The 18,140-nt window shown below is 42.9% G+C and overlaps 1 protein-coding gene across 1 annotated transcript in view; it reads right to left on the bottom strand.

Annotated features, from left to right (window-relative positions):
* The window catches only part of LOC124141078 (leucine-rich repeat-containing G-protein coupled receptor 5-like), a 152,765-nt gene that overhangs the window by 13,947 nt on the left and 120,678 nt on the right, over positions 1 to 18,140 (bottom strand). The window contains exons 5-14 of the mRNA XM_046508973.2: positions 16,716 to 16,787; positions 13,941 to 14,084; positions 8,987 to 9,058; positions 7,243 to 7,314; positions 6,261 to 6,329; positions 5,737 to 5,880; positions 2,748 to 2,888; positions 1,677 to 1,742; positions 854 to 997; positions 94 to 165 (exon numbers count right to left, since the gene is read on the bottom strand). Coding sequence (XP_046364929.1) covers positions 94 to 165; positions 854 to 997; positions 1,677 to 1,742; positions 2,748 to 2,888; positions 5,737 to 5,880; positions 6,261 to 6,329; positions 7,243 to 7,314; positions 8,987 to 9,058; positions 13,941 to 14,084; positions 16,716 to 16,787 — 996 coding nt within the window. The remainder of the gene's footprint in view (positions 1 to 93; positions 166 to 853; positions 998 to 1,676; positions 1,743 to 2,747; positions 2,889 to 5,736; positions 5,881 to 6,260; positions 6,330 to 7,242; positions 7,315 to 8,986; positions 9,059 to 13,940; positions 14,085 to 16,715; positions 16,788 to 18,140) is intronic.

The raw sequence follows: 18,140 nt of genomic DNA, 5'->3' as shown, positions 1-18,140 counted from the left end.
GCCTCTAACGATAAGCATGGTCGCCTATACGGCAATCATGGGTTGCTGAAGACCTATTCTACCCCGGATCTTCACGGGTTGGTAGGTACTTACAGGTCCTCCAGGGAGTTGAGGGGAACAAATGCCTCCATGTGGATCTCTGTGATTCTGTTGAAAGCCAGGTCTCTGGAACACAGAGCACAGAACAGTCGTCAGTCTTCTCATTCAACAAAGTCAATTAAGTCATCACCGCCCGACTAAAGAAATTGACCCTGAAGTAATAATTTCGTTTCGATTCCAACTTTCTGAATGCAAAGTTAAGAGTTAAGTCATTAACATACCGTATTCGACGTAATAAACGCCCAGGGCGCACTCAAAATTAGAAGTAGGGAGCTCATTTTAGAATATTATTTTGGTTGAAGTTGAAAGATCGTAGTTTATTCTGACAGCCTTAAATGTTTACATACGACAGATATATTTTCCCAGAAGTCCATTGCCCATAATTAAGGGTGCATATAACACACGAGTGTGTATTATACACGAATAAATAAGTCTTGTGTACATTGATCAATCGGAAAGGGGGCTTATTGGGATTGTTCACTAGCTAATATATTAGCAAATATCGTCGAATACGGTCAAATAAATTGCCAATGCAAGAGAATAACCAGTCTAGAATATCGGCTGACAGATTCCATTTGGCGTAAAGGGAAAAAAAGATTTGAATTTAATATGAATGAACCACTAACACATAATTCAAATTACAAATACATTGTATCGCCACATCATTTATTTTTAAATGATCAGAAACCTGAACAATCTAACCATGATAAACCATGATAAAACCATGATAAAAAGGTGATAAAAGACGACGTACAGGTACAGCAAGCGGTGAAGGCCAGTGAACGCATCGGCTGGTATATATGTGACATAGTTGTGAACCAACACAAGGTCCGTCAGCTGACGGAGGCCACGGAACGGTTTGCCCTGCAGACTGGTGATCTCGTTGTTGCCAAGATTACTGAGACAACAATATTGCAGAAAATCAATCTTTACGTATTGTTACAAATTTACATCAACATACAGCTGTTTACTGAAGCGAATGCTGGGATGTCTTATTAGTCAAGTATACGGTCATGGTTTAACCAATTCCAAAGACCCAGTGAAATGACTAGGTATATAATTTGTTTTTTAACGTCGCACTCGGCAATATTGAAGCTGTATGGCCGCGGTCTGTAAACAATCGAGTCTGGACCAGACAATCCAGTCTCTGACATGAGCATCGATTCACGCAATTGGGATACGATAACATGCACCAACCAAGTCAGCGAGCCTGACCACCCGATCCCGTTAGTCGCCTTACGGCAAGCATTGGTTGCTGGACACCTATTCTCGACCCGGATCTTCACGGGTCATTTCGGTTATATAACAGATAATATTAACCGCGGAGGAAAACTGAACATGAAGCAGAGATATTCTGGCATTTCGTCGTGTCAGGGTCTCTGGTTGCAGATATTTGCGACTTCGATGACACCAAGAGTTAGGGTACGGAGTCTGCAAACCGAGTCATTGTCGTGTGTACCTGGTCATCACCCACAGATCTGGCAGCAAAGAGACAGAACTCTGCACACGATCCCCGACTCGGCTCCCGTCTCCACAACTTACCCACCTACTCATCAATGATGCCACACTATACTCACAGGCTGAGGAGATGAGAGCAGTTGGAAAGATTCGGAATCTCGGAAACTCGATTTGAGTGTACATCCCTGAAACATGAAACATTTGACGCGTTATTATAAAGATTAAGCACAAATTAAGCCAAGAAATTAAGGCTATGGACTGCATGTCCGGGGCAAATATGTAATTCATTTTGGGTCACCTCGAGCATATTTATCAATCAATTCAATGTTAATGGGCCTATTTTGTGAACATGGTGAAAGAAGCGTACGCCATCTGTTCTTTTAACGAAACTCCACTGAGCCACACGTTCAGTTTACTGAAGAAACATGTGCAATGTGTGTCCTCCTGTGAATGTGACCATGTGTTATTTTGTTTGTTGTTGAACGTCGCGCTCATCAATAGTCAAGCTATATGATGGCGGTCTGTAAATAATCACATCTGGACCAGACAATCCAGTAATTGACGTCATGAGCATCGATCTACGACTTTTGGATACGATGTCATGCATGAACAAAGTCAACGAGCCTGACCACTCCATCTTATAATAGTCCTAGACATTTGAAATAGAATTATGATGATGTTTATCGCTAAGAAAATAGATATTTCTTGAAAAGTGCACTCTGCATTTTTCGTCATTACTGTAAGTGATATTACTTATCGGCGAAATGACTTGTTTTTACTTTATAAGTATTAGCACACACGCTATCTTCGTTAATTAATCAACGCGATAGATCGTGATTCTATTTCAAACGGCGTGGACTATAGTCGCCTCTTACGACAAGCACCGGTTGCTGAAAACCTGTCTGTTCTATGTGTTCTATAGTCGCCTCTTACGACAAGCATCGGTTGCTGAAGACCCGTCTGTGCTATGTGTTCTATAGTCGCCTCTTACGACAAGCATCGGTTGCTGAAGATCCGTCTGTTCTATGTGTTCTTCACCAGCTCGCATGCCATATAGTCTTCAATCAGACTTTCGTTCCCGGTGTCAAGATGGCGTCAAGAATGGTGCCATTCTGGTGGTATGATACTGTATACGTGGTGCCAGAATGGTGCTATGGTATCATGTGAACACCTGGTGTTGCGTTACTTACAGACTCTTCAGTATTCTCAGTCTGGGACAGAGGTTGTTGGGGATGACCTTGATACTTGCTCGGTCAAACCGAAGGAACTCCAAATTTGAGGTGTTGTTCAGTTCGGGAAATTCCGTCATGTCACGTGCCTCAGACAATGTACTGCAACACAGGAGAGTACATAAACTAACATCGAATAAAACGAGACCTCATTAATCCGGATCCTGCCACTTTTGGCGACTCACCAAGAAAAGGGATTGTATGGACGGGACTTTGTTGAATTAATCAATTCTCTTCACTAGAGGACCGAGTAGTTCCATAGTGACACGGACGAAAGGGGGTCAGCCACTTAGAACTGAACCCATCCATGTAAAATGCAAAGTGTGATTGCACATCAATTTTCTCAGCAATATTCCAGCTTTATGGCGGCGGTCAGTGACTTATCAAATCTGGACCTAACAATCCAGTGATTGACACCATTAGCATCGATCTACGCAATTGGGATACGATGAAATGCATCAACCAAGTCAGCGAGCCTGACCACCCGATCCCGTTAGTCGCCTCTTTCGACAAGCATAGTCGCCTATTACGGCAAGCATAGTCGCCTATTACGGCAAGCATGGGTAGCTGAAGACCTATTCTTACCCGGATGTTTACGGGTCTGCAAATTAATGCTATAACGGATTATAAATAAAATCTCATAATATAGGCTATAGCTGTATCACAAATACCTCGAGTGATACTGCTACAGTGAATTTATCTCGCCGACATGTTTCAATCTGCTATTGTAAAAGTTTTTAAAGAAATTGAAATTTGACAGAAAATAACTGTTTGATTGAGCTGAGGTTAACTTAGGCTTTGTCACGTGACGTTCATTAACTCGAAAAGACGTGCAGCCTTTTGTTTTGTTGCTTGGTGGAAGAGAATTATTGTCCCGCTCAGAAACCAAATCAGAGTTTAATAGTTCACAACAAGGCATATGTCTGGCATATTCTATGGGGCATGTGATAGCATCGGTTAGAATCCCAGGTTATCACACGCGGGCTAGCACTGGCTAGAATCAAGGATTTGGCTGAAACCGGACCCATGCTCGTGGGAACCAGAGGGAAAGGTTACGTACTCGTATGTACGACCTGCCTCAGCATCCCCCAGACTTTGCTATTACCCGTTGGGACATCAGTGAAATGATGCTGACATTGGCGTTTAACCCACACACTCACACAGTTGGTCGGCGGATGGCGAAGACAAGAAAACCCAAGAATAATGAAAACTAACAAGCGCTCGTAAAATCCTTAATGGTTAGTCATTCGAAACACAAATGTGGACTATTAAAGGTAGTCATCAAACGCTCATTCCAGCCGATGCTTAATCCTTAAACGAAGGTTCCATTGTGATATTTTTATTACTAATTGGTAGTTTACACCGGTGTATTTTGCAGAATGCATCTGTAAAGTACTAGTATTTAGGCCACGTGTTCCAGGCTTGGAGTAAATCTCGATGAGCTCTTTAACTACAGGGGCGGTGGAGTAGCTTAGTCGTTAAAGCGCTCGCTCGTCATGCCGAAGACCCGGGTTCGATTCCCCACAAGGCGTAAAGCCCATTCTGATGTCCCCCGCCGTGATGTTACTGGAATGATGCTAAAAGCGGTATAAAACTATACTCATTCACTCCTTTGACTACAACCTGCGCGTATCCTCTGATTAGCTGATCACTCTCTTCCAGGTCTGGGGGTGGGCACGGGTGGCCCAGTCGTCTAAGGCGCCGCGATTCGCTGTGCAGAGTTGCGTCCCTTGGGCACGCCAGAAACCTATGATTGTGGGTTCAAATCCCGGTTCGCCCCGATTATGTTTCTAGGTTTGTCAGCACCATACCCGTGCTCCTGGGTTTCACCGAAGTGGTAAACGTCTTAGACCTGCATCACTTCGGGCTTTCCTCCCACATTAAGCTGACACGCCGCGATATAGCCGCGATATAACTGGAATACTGTTAAAAGCGGCGTTAAACCCAACTCACTCACTCACTCCAGGTCTGTATTTCCTTGGTTTGCCCTGTATCAAAATGCCCCTCCAGTTACCACAAAGCTATTGAATCCATGTAGGGACATTGTCGCTGATACGAAAAAAGCAAAAAGTGTCACAATTATTTATAGAGCGACAATGCGACAACGCGACATTTTGACCAATTGCCGCATTGTCGCGCTTTGAATAATATGTTTGACTTTTACCGGCGACAAGGCGGCAAAGAACACTTTTTCAAGGTCAAACTATGTTGCGTTGTCGCATTGCCGCAAATATTAAGGCCTTTTAAACACATTGTAGATTGGGCGAAATGCCACAACGCGACATAGTTTGATTCTAGGTTTCCATACAAGGCAATACAACTGAAATGGTTTAAGCCACCAGTAGCAGGTACCACACCATTTGAGAAATTATACCCATGGGGATTCCGGGTTGGAATTGATCCCTAATCAGGCGACCAAGTGGACCGGGTGGTCAGTCTCGGCGACTTGGTTAAATGCCCGTTAAAATGACTCGATTACTAACAGGCAGCAGTTATACAACCGGAACATTGCTGAGTGCGGCGTTACGCAACAAACACACAGAGAGAGACAAAGAGAGAGAGAGAGAGAGAGAGAGAGAGAGAGAGAGAGACTGAACTCAGGACTTTGCAGTAGGGAGTAAACAGACTAACCTGCAGTCTAATTAACCCATTTTCCATCCTATTCCCTATCTTCCGCCCCGATCCAGGTGATCCCTGATCCCTGACCCCACATCCCCGTACCATTCCCATAACTGAAAATCTCTGGCTGGTGTGAGTGACCATTGCCTAACTCTGTTTTTTAGTAATATTCCAGTAATATCACAGCGAATGACACCAGATAGGAGCTTCACACATTGTTCCCATGTCGGGAATCGAACCCGATTCTTCCGCGTGTCGCTCGAACGATTAACACTTAGTTACCCCACCGCCCCAGCTCAGCCCCGACATTGGGCATTAAACAGGCGCTCACATCTTCCCGAGTCGAGGGAGATCACTGAAGGCGTGAGTGCCGACGTCTGTGATAGGGTTCCCCTTCAGCTGCAGCATCTTCATCTCCCGGTTTCTCTTGAAGCTGTAGTCGTGTAGATATTCCACCCGGTTGTCGTCGATGTTGCTATAGTAACAATAACAACACATCACCATGTGCAGCTGTCGTCACGCTGCAGTAAGTTGAATATATTTCACTGATGTTCAGGAGGACAATGTCGAAACACAACATTTATACCAGCTAGGGGAATGCAATAGGAGTGCATTGAGCTTTAAAGTGCATAAACGTATAAACATGTATCATTTGTATGACGGAACACTTATATCTGGATATCTTCAGGCTCAGATTGAATATGAAGACATTTTCTGGGCTCCTTTGTTTTGTATTGAGAAACAAAGTTAGAAACGAAATCTCAAAATATTCTTATTGACGAGTTTATTGTGTCGTCTATTATCAACAGTTCCAAAGACGTGGAGTTAAGGTTTGACTGTGTGCCCACTACTCACAGTTCTTCCAGGGCAGTGAGAGCCCTGAAGGCCACAGGGATGTGCTTCATTCTGTTCCGCTGGAAGTCCCTGAAAAGAGAGAGGGAAGAAATGAGAGAGAGAGAGAGAGAGACAGACAGAAAGAGAGACAGAGAGCGAGATAGACAAAGAGACAGACAGAAAGAGAGAGAGAGAGCGAGAGAGACACAGAAAGAGAGCGAGAGAGACACTGAGAAAGAGAGACAGAGAGAGCGAGAGAGACACAGAGAGAGACAGACAGAAAGAGAGAGAGCGAGAAAGACACAGAAAGAGAGCGAGAGAGACACTGAGAAAGAGAGACAGAGAGAGAGCGAGAGAGACAGACAGAAAGAGAGAGAGAGAGCGAGAGAGACACAGAAAGAGAGCGAGAGAGACACTGAGAAAGAGACAGAGAGAGCGAGAGAGACACAGAGAGAGACAGACAGAAAGAGAGAGAGCGAGAGACACAGAAAGAGCGAGAGAGACACTGAGAAAGAGAGACAGAGAGAGAGCGAGAGAGACATAGAGAGAGACAGACAGAAAGAGAGAGAGAGCGAGAGAGACACTGAAAAAGAGAGACAGAGAGAGAGCGAGAGAGACACAAAGAGAGAGAGCAGTATATTCCTTGCTTATATGGGCAGCTTACAAGTTACCTTCTAAACTATCTTTTTTAAACTTAACTGTAAAGCGTTAATGTATTACTGATCTGGAAACTTGGTTATCCGAGGTGAAACATGGTCCAGATTAACGAGGTTCAACTCTGTATTGTGTTCAACCGTACAACATTGGCGAAGCGTAATGAAAGCCTAAACATCACGGAGCGTTGTCATTGTGTTGCAAGTATGTCATTAACCCACATACAGATTATGCGAAATGAAATCTATGCATAACAATGCCTACGCGTCAAATTTTCACAGTTATCTCCAAAAACACGTTTTATTATATTTATTCTAATTATTTATCAGAATATGTGAACAACACTTACAATATCCTCAGATCGGAGAGTCCCACAAATGCGTCATCACTGACGTCCTCGATCATGTTGTCAGCCAGCAGTCTGTAAATGAAGGAAGGAGAAGTTTCAGACACCGATGTGCGCATGTCAGGAAATAAATAGCGTACCACTGATTCTTTCACACACCCCACCCCTCGTTTACTTGGTAATTGTAGATGTAACCGTTACATGCCTAACGGACGTAACACAGCAGTTACCTGTAACGTCTAAGTTGCCTGTTCCATCCGTGCCTTCTAGTATGCGTGAATGAGTATGGTTTTATGCCGCTTTTAAGCAATATTCCAGCAAAATAACGACGCTTCTTTCATGTTATCATGGGTGAAATCAAACCTGGCTTTCGGCCAATCTCATAAAAATCTGATCTTAGTTCTCGCTACCTCTAAACTCTGAGGACATCCCATTACGGGTCACGTCAGAACGACCTTTCATCCGACCAATCAGAGCATCGCTTACCAGATTATGAAAGTGACAGTCGGAATGTGATTTCTAATCATGCAACCTCGAAAGCTTCAACTCCGAACGATAGTTACGGGTTTAACGACTGAATCCATACAATCTAGACCATCTATTAGCCATTCCAGAATGCTCTTTTGTTCAGGTTTCAAATTTGTAATCGAGAAATTGTCAAAATATGTTTCGAAGCGTAGTCGCCATTTTGACATTAGTGCCGTAAATCACGAGGAAGCTGCCTTCTGATTGGTTATTCCATTGGTCGTCAAAGTTCGCGCAAGGTCGGTCTGACGTGACCCGTAATGGGATGTCCTCAGATCCTTTGTTTAGCGGTAGCGAGAACTAAGATCTGATTTTCATGAGATTGGGCTTTCGGCGTGAAGAGCGAGAGCCTCAACCACTAGTCCACTTTAATGAGTTTATCTATTATTGAACCCTATTTGGACACTGGTTTGATACGGTCCCAAGCACGTAAGAGTCGACTTAACTTGGTAGGGTGACCAGACTCGTTGACCTGGGCCCACTTGCACAAAGCGATCTTAGCGCTAAGATGATCGTTACTCCCATACTTTAACATAGGCTTACAATAGTCGTAGCGCTAAGATCGCTTTGTGCAAGTGGGCCCTGGTCGATTGCATGGGATCGTACTCCGAAGACATGGGAGATAACTAATAATATTAAACACTGGTTTGTCTAGCCGAGGATCGATTATTTCATCTCTCATACAGAAGTTATAGAGTAATACACGGGAAGACGAAAGACACACGGTTACACAGAGAAACGCAGAAGGTTATAAAGAATTATTACCCACGTGGTGAAGATACGGGTGGTAAGAAACTAAATCCGTACGTCACACGAGTGTCGTACAAGGTTGACCCTGTTTTATTCATTTTAAGAATTGCTTGTACTTCTTGTACTAGTCCGGACTGATGCCGATTTATAGTGCAAGTCCAAATGAGATACCATGCCGCAGTTTTACACGAATACCCTAATAAAACATAGTATGCTGCCTCCGAGCCGACCGGTCCTTGTTTTAGCCCTTAATGCCGAGCGCCAGGCAGGGTAACAACAAGTACAATCTTTTAACGTCTTTTTGTATGACGCGGCCGGGGATCAAGCTCCGGACCTTCCGCTCTCCGGGCGGACGCTCTACCACTAGACCACGGAGGCGGTCCGGCGAAACAGAGACGCACAGTGAGAAGCGCACGCAAGCACGCACACACAATATGACAGAGAGACCAAAACAACGTTTGAAGGAACTCACAGGATACTTAGCTTGGTGTTGTTAGCGAATGCATGGGATGGGAGCTTCTTTATTTCATTCTCATTGAGATTTCTGAAACGAAACGAAAAATCCATCAACATTGATTTTCTAAAGTTATGTTATTCAAGGAAACAGTTCCAGGACATTCCCAAGCAATCCATGATGTCTAATGAGAGCTGGTGTCTTCCATTCATTTGAGAAAGAAATATCTATCATTCTGCCATGAATTTGGAATTACTCGATTCTGATTCTTCAATCAGAGGTATCCACTCACAATAAACACTCTCTGATTGAAACAACCGATTTGACGCCTGCGTCACCGCAGAAATTAATATTTATTGAATATTAGTTCTTCTTTTAAATAATTATTTGTACAATTATATGTTGCAATGTCTTTTGTGCAGTAAATACATAGAATCTGCAAAGAGGAAGTATTTCAACTTTTGCGGACAACAGAGCTGTCTAGTCATATATTTGGCGTCACAATGAGCGATTTGACGTTACAATAGTGACGTGACGTGCGGTGTAGAACGAAGCCTTGCGAGGCTTGCTCAGTTTTTTTAGGGATACCCACCTCATGCTCAGCCTACGAAGTTGCTATGCTACCTGCTTTCAATGAATGACATGTTCGAATGAAGTATTATGGTGTAAACCGCTTGGCCATTTGCAGCGCTTCACTCAATATATTTAATGACACCAAAGAATTCGCGTTTTCTTTCGCCATGGTGGAATAAAGATAAACGCCCTTTAGATTTATACGGGCTCCAAAACAATATTTAAAACTTCACGCTGCGCGTTCGGTCCCACATTCAAAGTTGAATCTACTGGTAACCTTAGCCCTACAATGACAACACCGCATGTTTATCCACTAATTTTCTCAGACTTGTTGCTGCTTTTATGAGTTGGTGACCAGGCACCTTGAATACATTCGCGTAAGTTGGTGGACTGCTGGAAAAGATTAACTGTTCGCGGTTTCGGGACCGGCATTATATAAACCCCACGGCGACGTGATTGGCACTTGAGCTACAGCAGCCTTTCTTTAGGAGATAGAAGTGAATGTCGATAGTCTACGTTCAAGTATAGGAGACAGGAATGTCGATAGTCTACGTTCAAGTATAGGAGACAGGAATGTCACTGGTCCATGTTCAAGTATAGGAGAAGTGAATGTCGATAGTCTACGTTCAAGTATAGGAGACAGGAATGTCACTGGTCCATGTTCAAGTATAGGAGAAGTGAATGTCGATAGTCTACGTTCAAGTATAGGAGACAGGAATGTCACTGGTCCATGTTCAAGTAAAGGACATATGTCACTGGTCCATGTTCAAGTATAGGAGACAGGAATGTCACTGGTCCATGTTAAAGTATAGGAGACAGGAATGTCAATGGTCCATGTTCAGGTATAGGAGACAGGAATGTCACTGGTCCATGTTCAAGTATAGGAGACAGGAATGTCACTGGTCCATGTTCAAGTATAGGAGACAGGAATGTCAATGGTCCATGTTCAAGTGTAGGAGACAGGAATGTCGATAGTCTACGTTCAAGTATAGGAGACAGGAATGTCAATGGTCCATGTTCAAGTATAGGAGACAGGAATGTCACTGGTCCATGTTCAAGTATAGGAGACAGGAATGTCACTGGTCCATGTTCAAGTATAGGAGACAGGAATGTCACTGGTCCATGTTCAAGTATAGGAGACAGGAATGTCACTGGTCCATGTTCAAGTATAGGAGACAGGAATGTCAATGGTCCATGTTCAAGTATAGGAGACAGGGATGTCACTGGTCCATGTTCAAGTATAGGAGACAGGAATGTCACTGGTCCATGTTCAAGTATAGGAGACAGGAATGTCAATGGTCCATGTTCAAGTATAGGAGACAGGGATGTCACTGGTCCATGTTCAAGTATAGGAGACAGGAATGTCAATGGTCCATGTCCAAGTATAGGAGAGAGGAATGTCACTGGTCCATGTCCAAGTATAGGAGAGAGGAATGTCACTGGTCCATGTTCAAGTATAGGAGACAGGAATGTCAATGGTCCATGTTCAAGTATAGGAGACAGGAATGTCACTGGTCCATGTCCAAGTATAGGAGAGAGGAATGTCACTGGTCCATGTTCAAGTAAAGGACATATGTCAGTGGTCCATGTTCAAGTATAGGAGACAGGAATGTCACTGGTCCATGTTCAAGTATAGGAGAGAGGAATGTCACTGGTCCATGTTCAAGTATTGGAGACAGGAATGTCACTGGTCCACGTTCAAGTATAGGAGAGAGGAATATCACTAGTCCATGTTCAAGTATAGGAGACAGGGATGGCATATTTGTCTTAGACGTATGACCCATACAATACTGATAGACATACGGTACTGATAGTCATAAGGTACTGATAGCCATACGGTACTGATAGTCATATGGTACTGATAGCCATACGGTACCGATAGCCATACGATACTGATAGCCATACGATACTGATAGACATACGATACTGATAGCCATACGATACTGATAGACATACGATACTGATAGCCATACGGTACCGATAGCCATACGGTACTGATAGCCACACGGTACTGATAGCCATACGGTACTGATAGCCACATGATACTGATAGAAATACGGTACTGATAGACATACGGTACTGATAGTCATATGGTACTGATAGCCATACGGTACCGATAGCCATACGATACTGATAGCCATACGATACTGATAGACATACGATACTGATAGCCATACGGTACCGATAGCCATACGGTACTGATAGCCACACGGTACTGATAGCCATACGGTACTGATAGCCACATGATACTGATAGACATACGATACTGATAGCCATAGGGTTATGATAGCCATACGGTACTGATAGCCTTCGGTACTGATAGCCATACGATACTGATAGCCATACGATACTGATAGCCATACGGTACTGATAGCCATACGTTACTGATAGCCATACGGTACTAATAGCCACATGATACTGATTGACATACGATACTGATAGCCATAGGGTTATGATAGTCATACGGTACTGATAGACATACGGTACTGATAGACATACGGTACTGATAGACATACGGTACTGATAGTCATATGGTACTGATAGCCAAACGGTACCGATAGCCATACGATACTGATAGCCATACGATATTGATAGCCATACGATACTGATAGCCATACGGTACCGATAGCCATACGGTACGGATAGCCATACGGTACTGATAGCCACATGATACTGATAGACATACGATACTGATAGACATAGGGTTATGATAGCCATACGGTACTGATAGCCTTACGGTACAGATAGCCACATGATACTGATAGACATACGATACTGATAGCCATAGGGTTATGATAGCCAAACGGTACTAATAGACATACGGTACTGATAGTCATATTGTACTGATAGCCATACGGTACCGATAGCCATACGATACTGATAGCCATACGATATTGATAGACATACGATATTGATAGCCATAGGGTTATGCTAGCCACATGATACTGATAGACATACGATACTGATAGCCATAGGGTTATGATAGCCATACGGTACTGATAACCATACGGTACGGATAGCCATACGGTACTGATAGCAATACGATACTGATAGCCATATGATGCTGATAGCCATAGGGTTGTGATAGCCAAACGGTACTGATAGACATACGGTACTGATAGACATACGGTACTGATAGTCATATGGTACTGATAGCCATGCGGTACCGATAGCCATACGATACCGATAGCCATACGATATTGATAGACATACGATTTTGATAGCCATACGGTACGGATAGCCATACGGTACTGATAGCCATACGGTACTGATAGCTACATGATACTGATAGACATACGATACTGATAGCCATAGGGTTATGATAGCCATACGGTACTGATAGCCATACGGTACGGATAGCCATACGGTACTGGTAGCCATACGATACTGATAGCCATATGATGCTGATAGCCATACGATACTGATAGCCATACGGTTCCTGAAAGCCATACGGTACAGATAGCCACATGATACTGATAGACATACGATACTGATAGCCATAGGGTTATGATAGCCATACGATACTGATAGACATACGATACTGATAGTCATACGATACTGATAGCCATATGATGCTGATAGCCATATGCTACTGATAGACATACGATACTGATAGACATACGATACTGATAGCCATACGGTACAGATAGCCACATGATACTGATAGACATACGATACTGATAGCCATAGGGTTATGATAGCCATATGGTACTGATAGCCTTACGGTACGGATAGCCTCATGATACTGATAGATATACGATACTGATAGCCATAGGGTTATGATAGCCAGACGATACTGATAGACATACGATACTGATAGTCATACGATACTGATAGCCATATGATGCTGATAGCCATATGCTACTGATAGACATACGATACTGATAGACATACGATACTGAGAGCCATACGGTACTGATAGACATACGGTACTGATAGCCATACGATACTGATAGCCATACGGTACTGATAGCCATACGGTACTTATAGCCATACGGTACTTATAGCCATACGGTACTTATAGCCATAAGGGACTGATACCCATAGGGTTATGATAGACATACGATACTGATAGCCATACGATACTGATAGACATACGATACTGATAGCCATACGATACTGATAGCCATACGGTACTGATAGCCATACGGTACTGATAGCCATGCGGTACTGATAGCCATACGATACTGATGACCAAGGGGCCTACGGCACTGCACCGCCAAGTTCAAAGTCATAGAGGTGTAAGGATCCGCTGATCGTGGGTTCGAATCCAGGATTCACACCAGTTATGATCCTTGGTCTGCTAGCACAATCATCGTACACAGAAGACGGACCGTGTACTGAATATATTGTGTTCGAAGCGACGTTACACCAAATCTAACTCTGCTTGTGTACTTACATGGCGGCGAGGGACGGAAGATGACTGAGGGCTGCTACTGGTATGCTCTTCAGGTTGTTGGTATCAAGCCACAGTTTTTTCAAACTGCGCATGTTCCGAAAGGAATCGGGGGGCACAACCTCGATTTGGTTCGTCTCTAGCTTCCTGTAAGTGAAATACATCGATTAGTTGATTAAATCAGTATGCTTTGTCCATTGATTTATTATTAACCACGTGTTTCAACTGTAGGATTAATGCTTAAATTTTCATACATTCGAATATTCACAGCGACAGTACGTTCAAGCCTGGAGCAGACAATCTATTGCTTGACGTTGTGAACAATGAACCATGGAGCCTTAATGAGGTAGGTAATGGATCAGATTTGGTCTCATTTGCTGGTAACACATCACATATCATCTGTATTTATCCTACCCTATTTATCTCTTCTCAATCACCCGGAGTAAACTGCCGGGTAAAAGAAAGTATGCACTTGAAAATTGGATATGACCCAAAAAGGCTATCAAAACGCTAAACAGCTGAAAACAGTTGCAAACTTAAGGTCCATATTAATGCTATGTTACCCGTATCAATATCGCAAAATCATTTCTTGTTCCTTAGCCATCATCAAATATGTGGATACCTTCTTTTCCCGGCAGTTTTTTTTGTTGCTTGAATATTGATGACTGTGGTGGTACTCACTCACTCACTCACTCACTCTTTCTATGAATACCTTTACTTTTATTTAAAAAAATCATAACTCAGAGTGGAGTTGAATCAGACTCACCTACTCACGACATACAGACATTTCTTTGCGAGTATATCCGTAACCCCAGGAAACCCCAACTTCATTTCTAAATGGCTTTGGTATGATTTCTTTTAAAACTGTGTGGCTTTAATAGTTGTCCCACTACCCAATTCTCTGTCTTATATACAAATATTTATATCAGTGCAAAAGCATGAGGTTCCGCGTCGTAACCGTCTGTAAGACATGCTAAGACCGCTCATGACTATTTCTTTCTTAAAGCATAACACATGCAGTAACGAAGCCACACAAGTCAAAGATAAATGACGATAAACAACACTCGATGGTATTTATATGTATTCATTTGGTTTCTCAGTTAGACTTAAGACTTGAAGATGGAAGCTGGCAGATATTAAACAAGAGTAATCAGAAAGATGACATATCTGTCTGTAAAGTAACCACAAGTAAATGTGCAATTCTGTATGTAATGAGTCAACAGTTGAATGTTCTTGAAGAAGCATACATTGGTTACCCACAAAAGATCCACCATGGTCGCATCCAAATGAAATGGAAAGTAAAACATGTGCGTTTCTGTGGGTTTTTTTATGCAAACAAATGACAAATTACAAGAAACAATAACTAAACAAGCGTATAGTCAACGAAGTCATCTATATCCCCCACCCATTTAAACACGTTATGGTCCCAAACCAGGTGACTGACCCAACATTTCTCTTAGCCCATGTAGCTGCAATGGAAATTCTAAAATAAACATTTCTAAAACTCCTTAATATCAAATGACCCCGCTCTACGGGCGGACGCTCTACCACTAGACCACGGAGGCGGTCTACAAATACAGGGGTGTAGGGTTTATACCATGAAACATGAGTGACAAGAAGGGAGTAACTGTTGTTTTATATGCAATTTGTCTGAAAAATAAGGGTCGTGCTGTTTTGAGCACATGAACTGAATTTCATTGTTGCAAAAATAATACGTACACGTATTTGCTGTATACTAAACCACATACTTGTACATAGACCTTTACACACTCAGGCGCATTAGCAAGGTGAAAGGATGTGGTAAGCATCATCCGTTCAAATGTGAGGATTCAAGTGGATTCAAGAGGATTCCTCCTCGCTGTCAACGATGTCCTCCCTCGTTGGTCTGAAGCCCAGTTTGTTCGGTCGGTGACGCTGATTCTGACGCTAATTGGCATCTGGTGATTACGCGGGAAAATTAAAACGGCGCCGGCTAGACGACTGAGGAATGGAATGTTGTTTCCCTTTAATTAAGATGTCGTAGAAAACAGCCGGGATAGGCTTCAGCGAGTCAGTGAGTTTGGTTTGAGAGTGTTATTGTTATATCAGGGCGTGTCAGCATGATGTGGGAGGGAAGCCCAAAGTGATGCAGGTCTCAGACGTCTCAACTTTGGTGAAATACCACAAGCACGGGTATGGTGCTGACAAACCTGAAACAATCGGGTTGGTCGGGTAGCCTAGTGGTTAAAGCGTTCTATCGTCACGCCAATGACCCAAGTTCGATTCCCGACATGGGTTATATGAGCGAAGCCCATTTTTGGTGTCCCACTCTGTGATATTGCTGGAATATTGCTAAAAGCGGCGTTAGACCATACTCACTCACTGAGACTGTATATATATTGCGCACTATGTTTCCACAATGTCAGGCTTCAATTGTAAATTGTTAATTTCCATAATGCAATATTATGTTTAACGGTATATAGGGAGAAGGTGGTAATAAGTGTTGCACTTGTTCCCAATCCGTTTGTCTTTTTAGACAATAAAATATGTTTAATAATAAAAACAAACGGGGCGAATCTGGTTCTCGAACCCACGATTAATGGTTCCTGGTACACCTAAGGGACGCGACTCCGCACAGCTAATTGCGGTGCCGTAGGCAACTGTCACCTTGCCGCCACCCCGTCCTCTTCTCTCTCTCCCCCCCCCCCCCCCTCCCCCCCAATCCCCAACCCCCACCTCCCCAACCCCCCAACCCCCACCTCCACCACCACACATAGGCGTTAAAAAGATAGTACTCACAGTTCCATGAGACGATCCAGACTCTGAATCGCTCTGCGCGGCACAACCTTGAACTTGTTGCCCTGGAGCCATCTTCAACAAAACCATAATGATAACATGTGATAACCAATGAGATTACACGTGACAACCAGAGATTACACATGACAACCAATGAGATTAGGTTTAACACTAATATTACTGGAAAACGGTTTAAAACATTACATGTAACGTTATAAATAGTATTACCTGTGACACGTGGTAACCAACGGGATTACACGGATATGTTACAACTAACCGATTGCATGTGACATTTTACGTGTGACATGTGACCTACAATGTATGTATGTTTGTTTATTTGTTTGTTGTTTAAATAATGGAGTCTGGTGCAGAAATACAGTGATTGACATGAGCAGCGATCTACGTAATTGGGATGCGATGACATGCTTCAACCAAGTCTGCGAACCTGACCACCCAATCCCGTGAGTCGCCTCTTACGACAAGCATAGTCGCCTCTTACGACAAGCATAGTCGCCTCTTAAGACAAGCATAGTCGCCTCTTACGACAAGCATAGTCGCCTCTTAAGACAAGCATAGTCGCCTCTTAAGACAAGCATAGTCGCCTCTTACGACAAGCATAGTCGCCTCTTAAGACAAGCATAGTCGCCTCTTACGACAAGCATAGTCGCCTCTTAAGACAAGCATAGTCGCCTCTTACGACAAGCATAGTCGCCTCTTACGACAAGCATAGTCGCCTCTTAAGACAAGCATAGTCGCCTCTTACGACAAGCATAGTCGCCTCTTAAGACAAGCATAGTCGCCTCTTAAGACAAGCATAGTCGCCTCTTAAGACAAGCATAGTCGCCTCTTAAGACAAGCATAGTCGCCTCTTACGACAAACATGGGTGGCTGAAGATCATTTCTTAGCCAAATCTTCACGGGTGACTACAATGAGATTATATGCGACATAGGACAATCTATACTAATATTGTCAGCTCCCTATAAAACCACCATTAACAGAATTTTTTTTATTATATTTCATTCAATTTTATTATTTTATACCATATGTAAAAGCACAACATATCATAGACTTCATCACGCCTGAAACTGTTACTTATTCACTACAGTCGACTGTTGGTACAGTTGGTTTACTTTAAAAGTCCCCTCGCTTATAACGCGGTGGACAATTCAGTGCTATAAACTCACACGTTTTACTGTAGATGTTAAGAAGTCTGCCCCTTGTTCATTACTACAGTTTAACGCGCTTTTATCTCCACATTGTAATGATTTCCCAAGGGAATAATTATTCCTTGTAATTGCATTGCACCTAATGAATTCCCAAAAATGAAATAAAAATACAAAAACATCAGTTTGAATGTGTAGAAGTTCGTAAATAGCAAAGAAGTACTTCCTTATCTGAAAACAGTTGTCTAATTTAGGAATCGATAT

The sequence above is a fragment of the Haliotis rufescens genome, unplaced genomic scaffold (genome assembly GCF_023055435.1).
Source record: "Haliotis rufescens isolate VD_foot unplaced genomic scaffold, xgHalRufe1.0.p SCAF_6, whole genome shotgun sequence".
NCBI classification, from domain to species: domain Eukaryota; kingdom Metazoa; phylum Mollusca; class Gastropoda; order Lepetellida; family Haliotidae; genus Haliotis; species Haliotis rufescens.
This window is presented reverse-complemented; position numbering and strand designations above follow the sequence as displayed.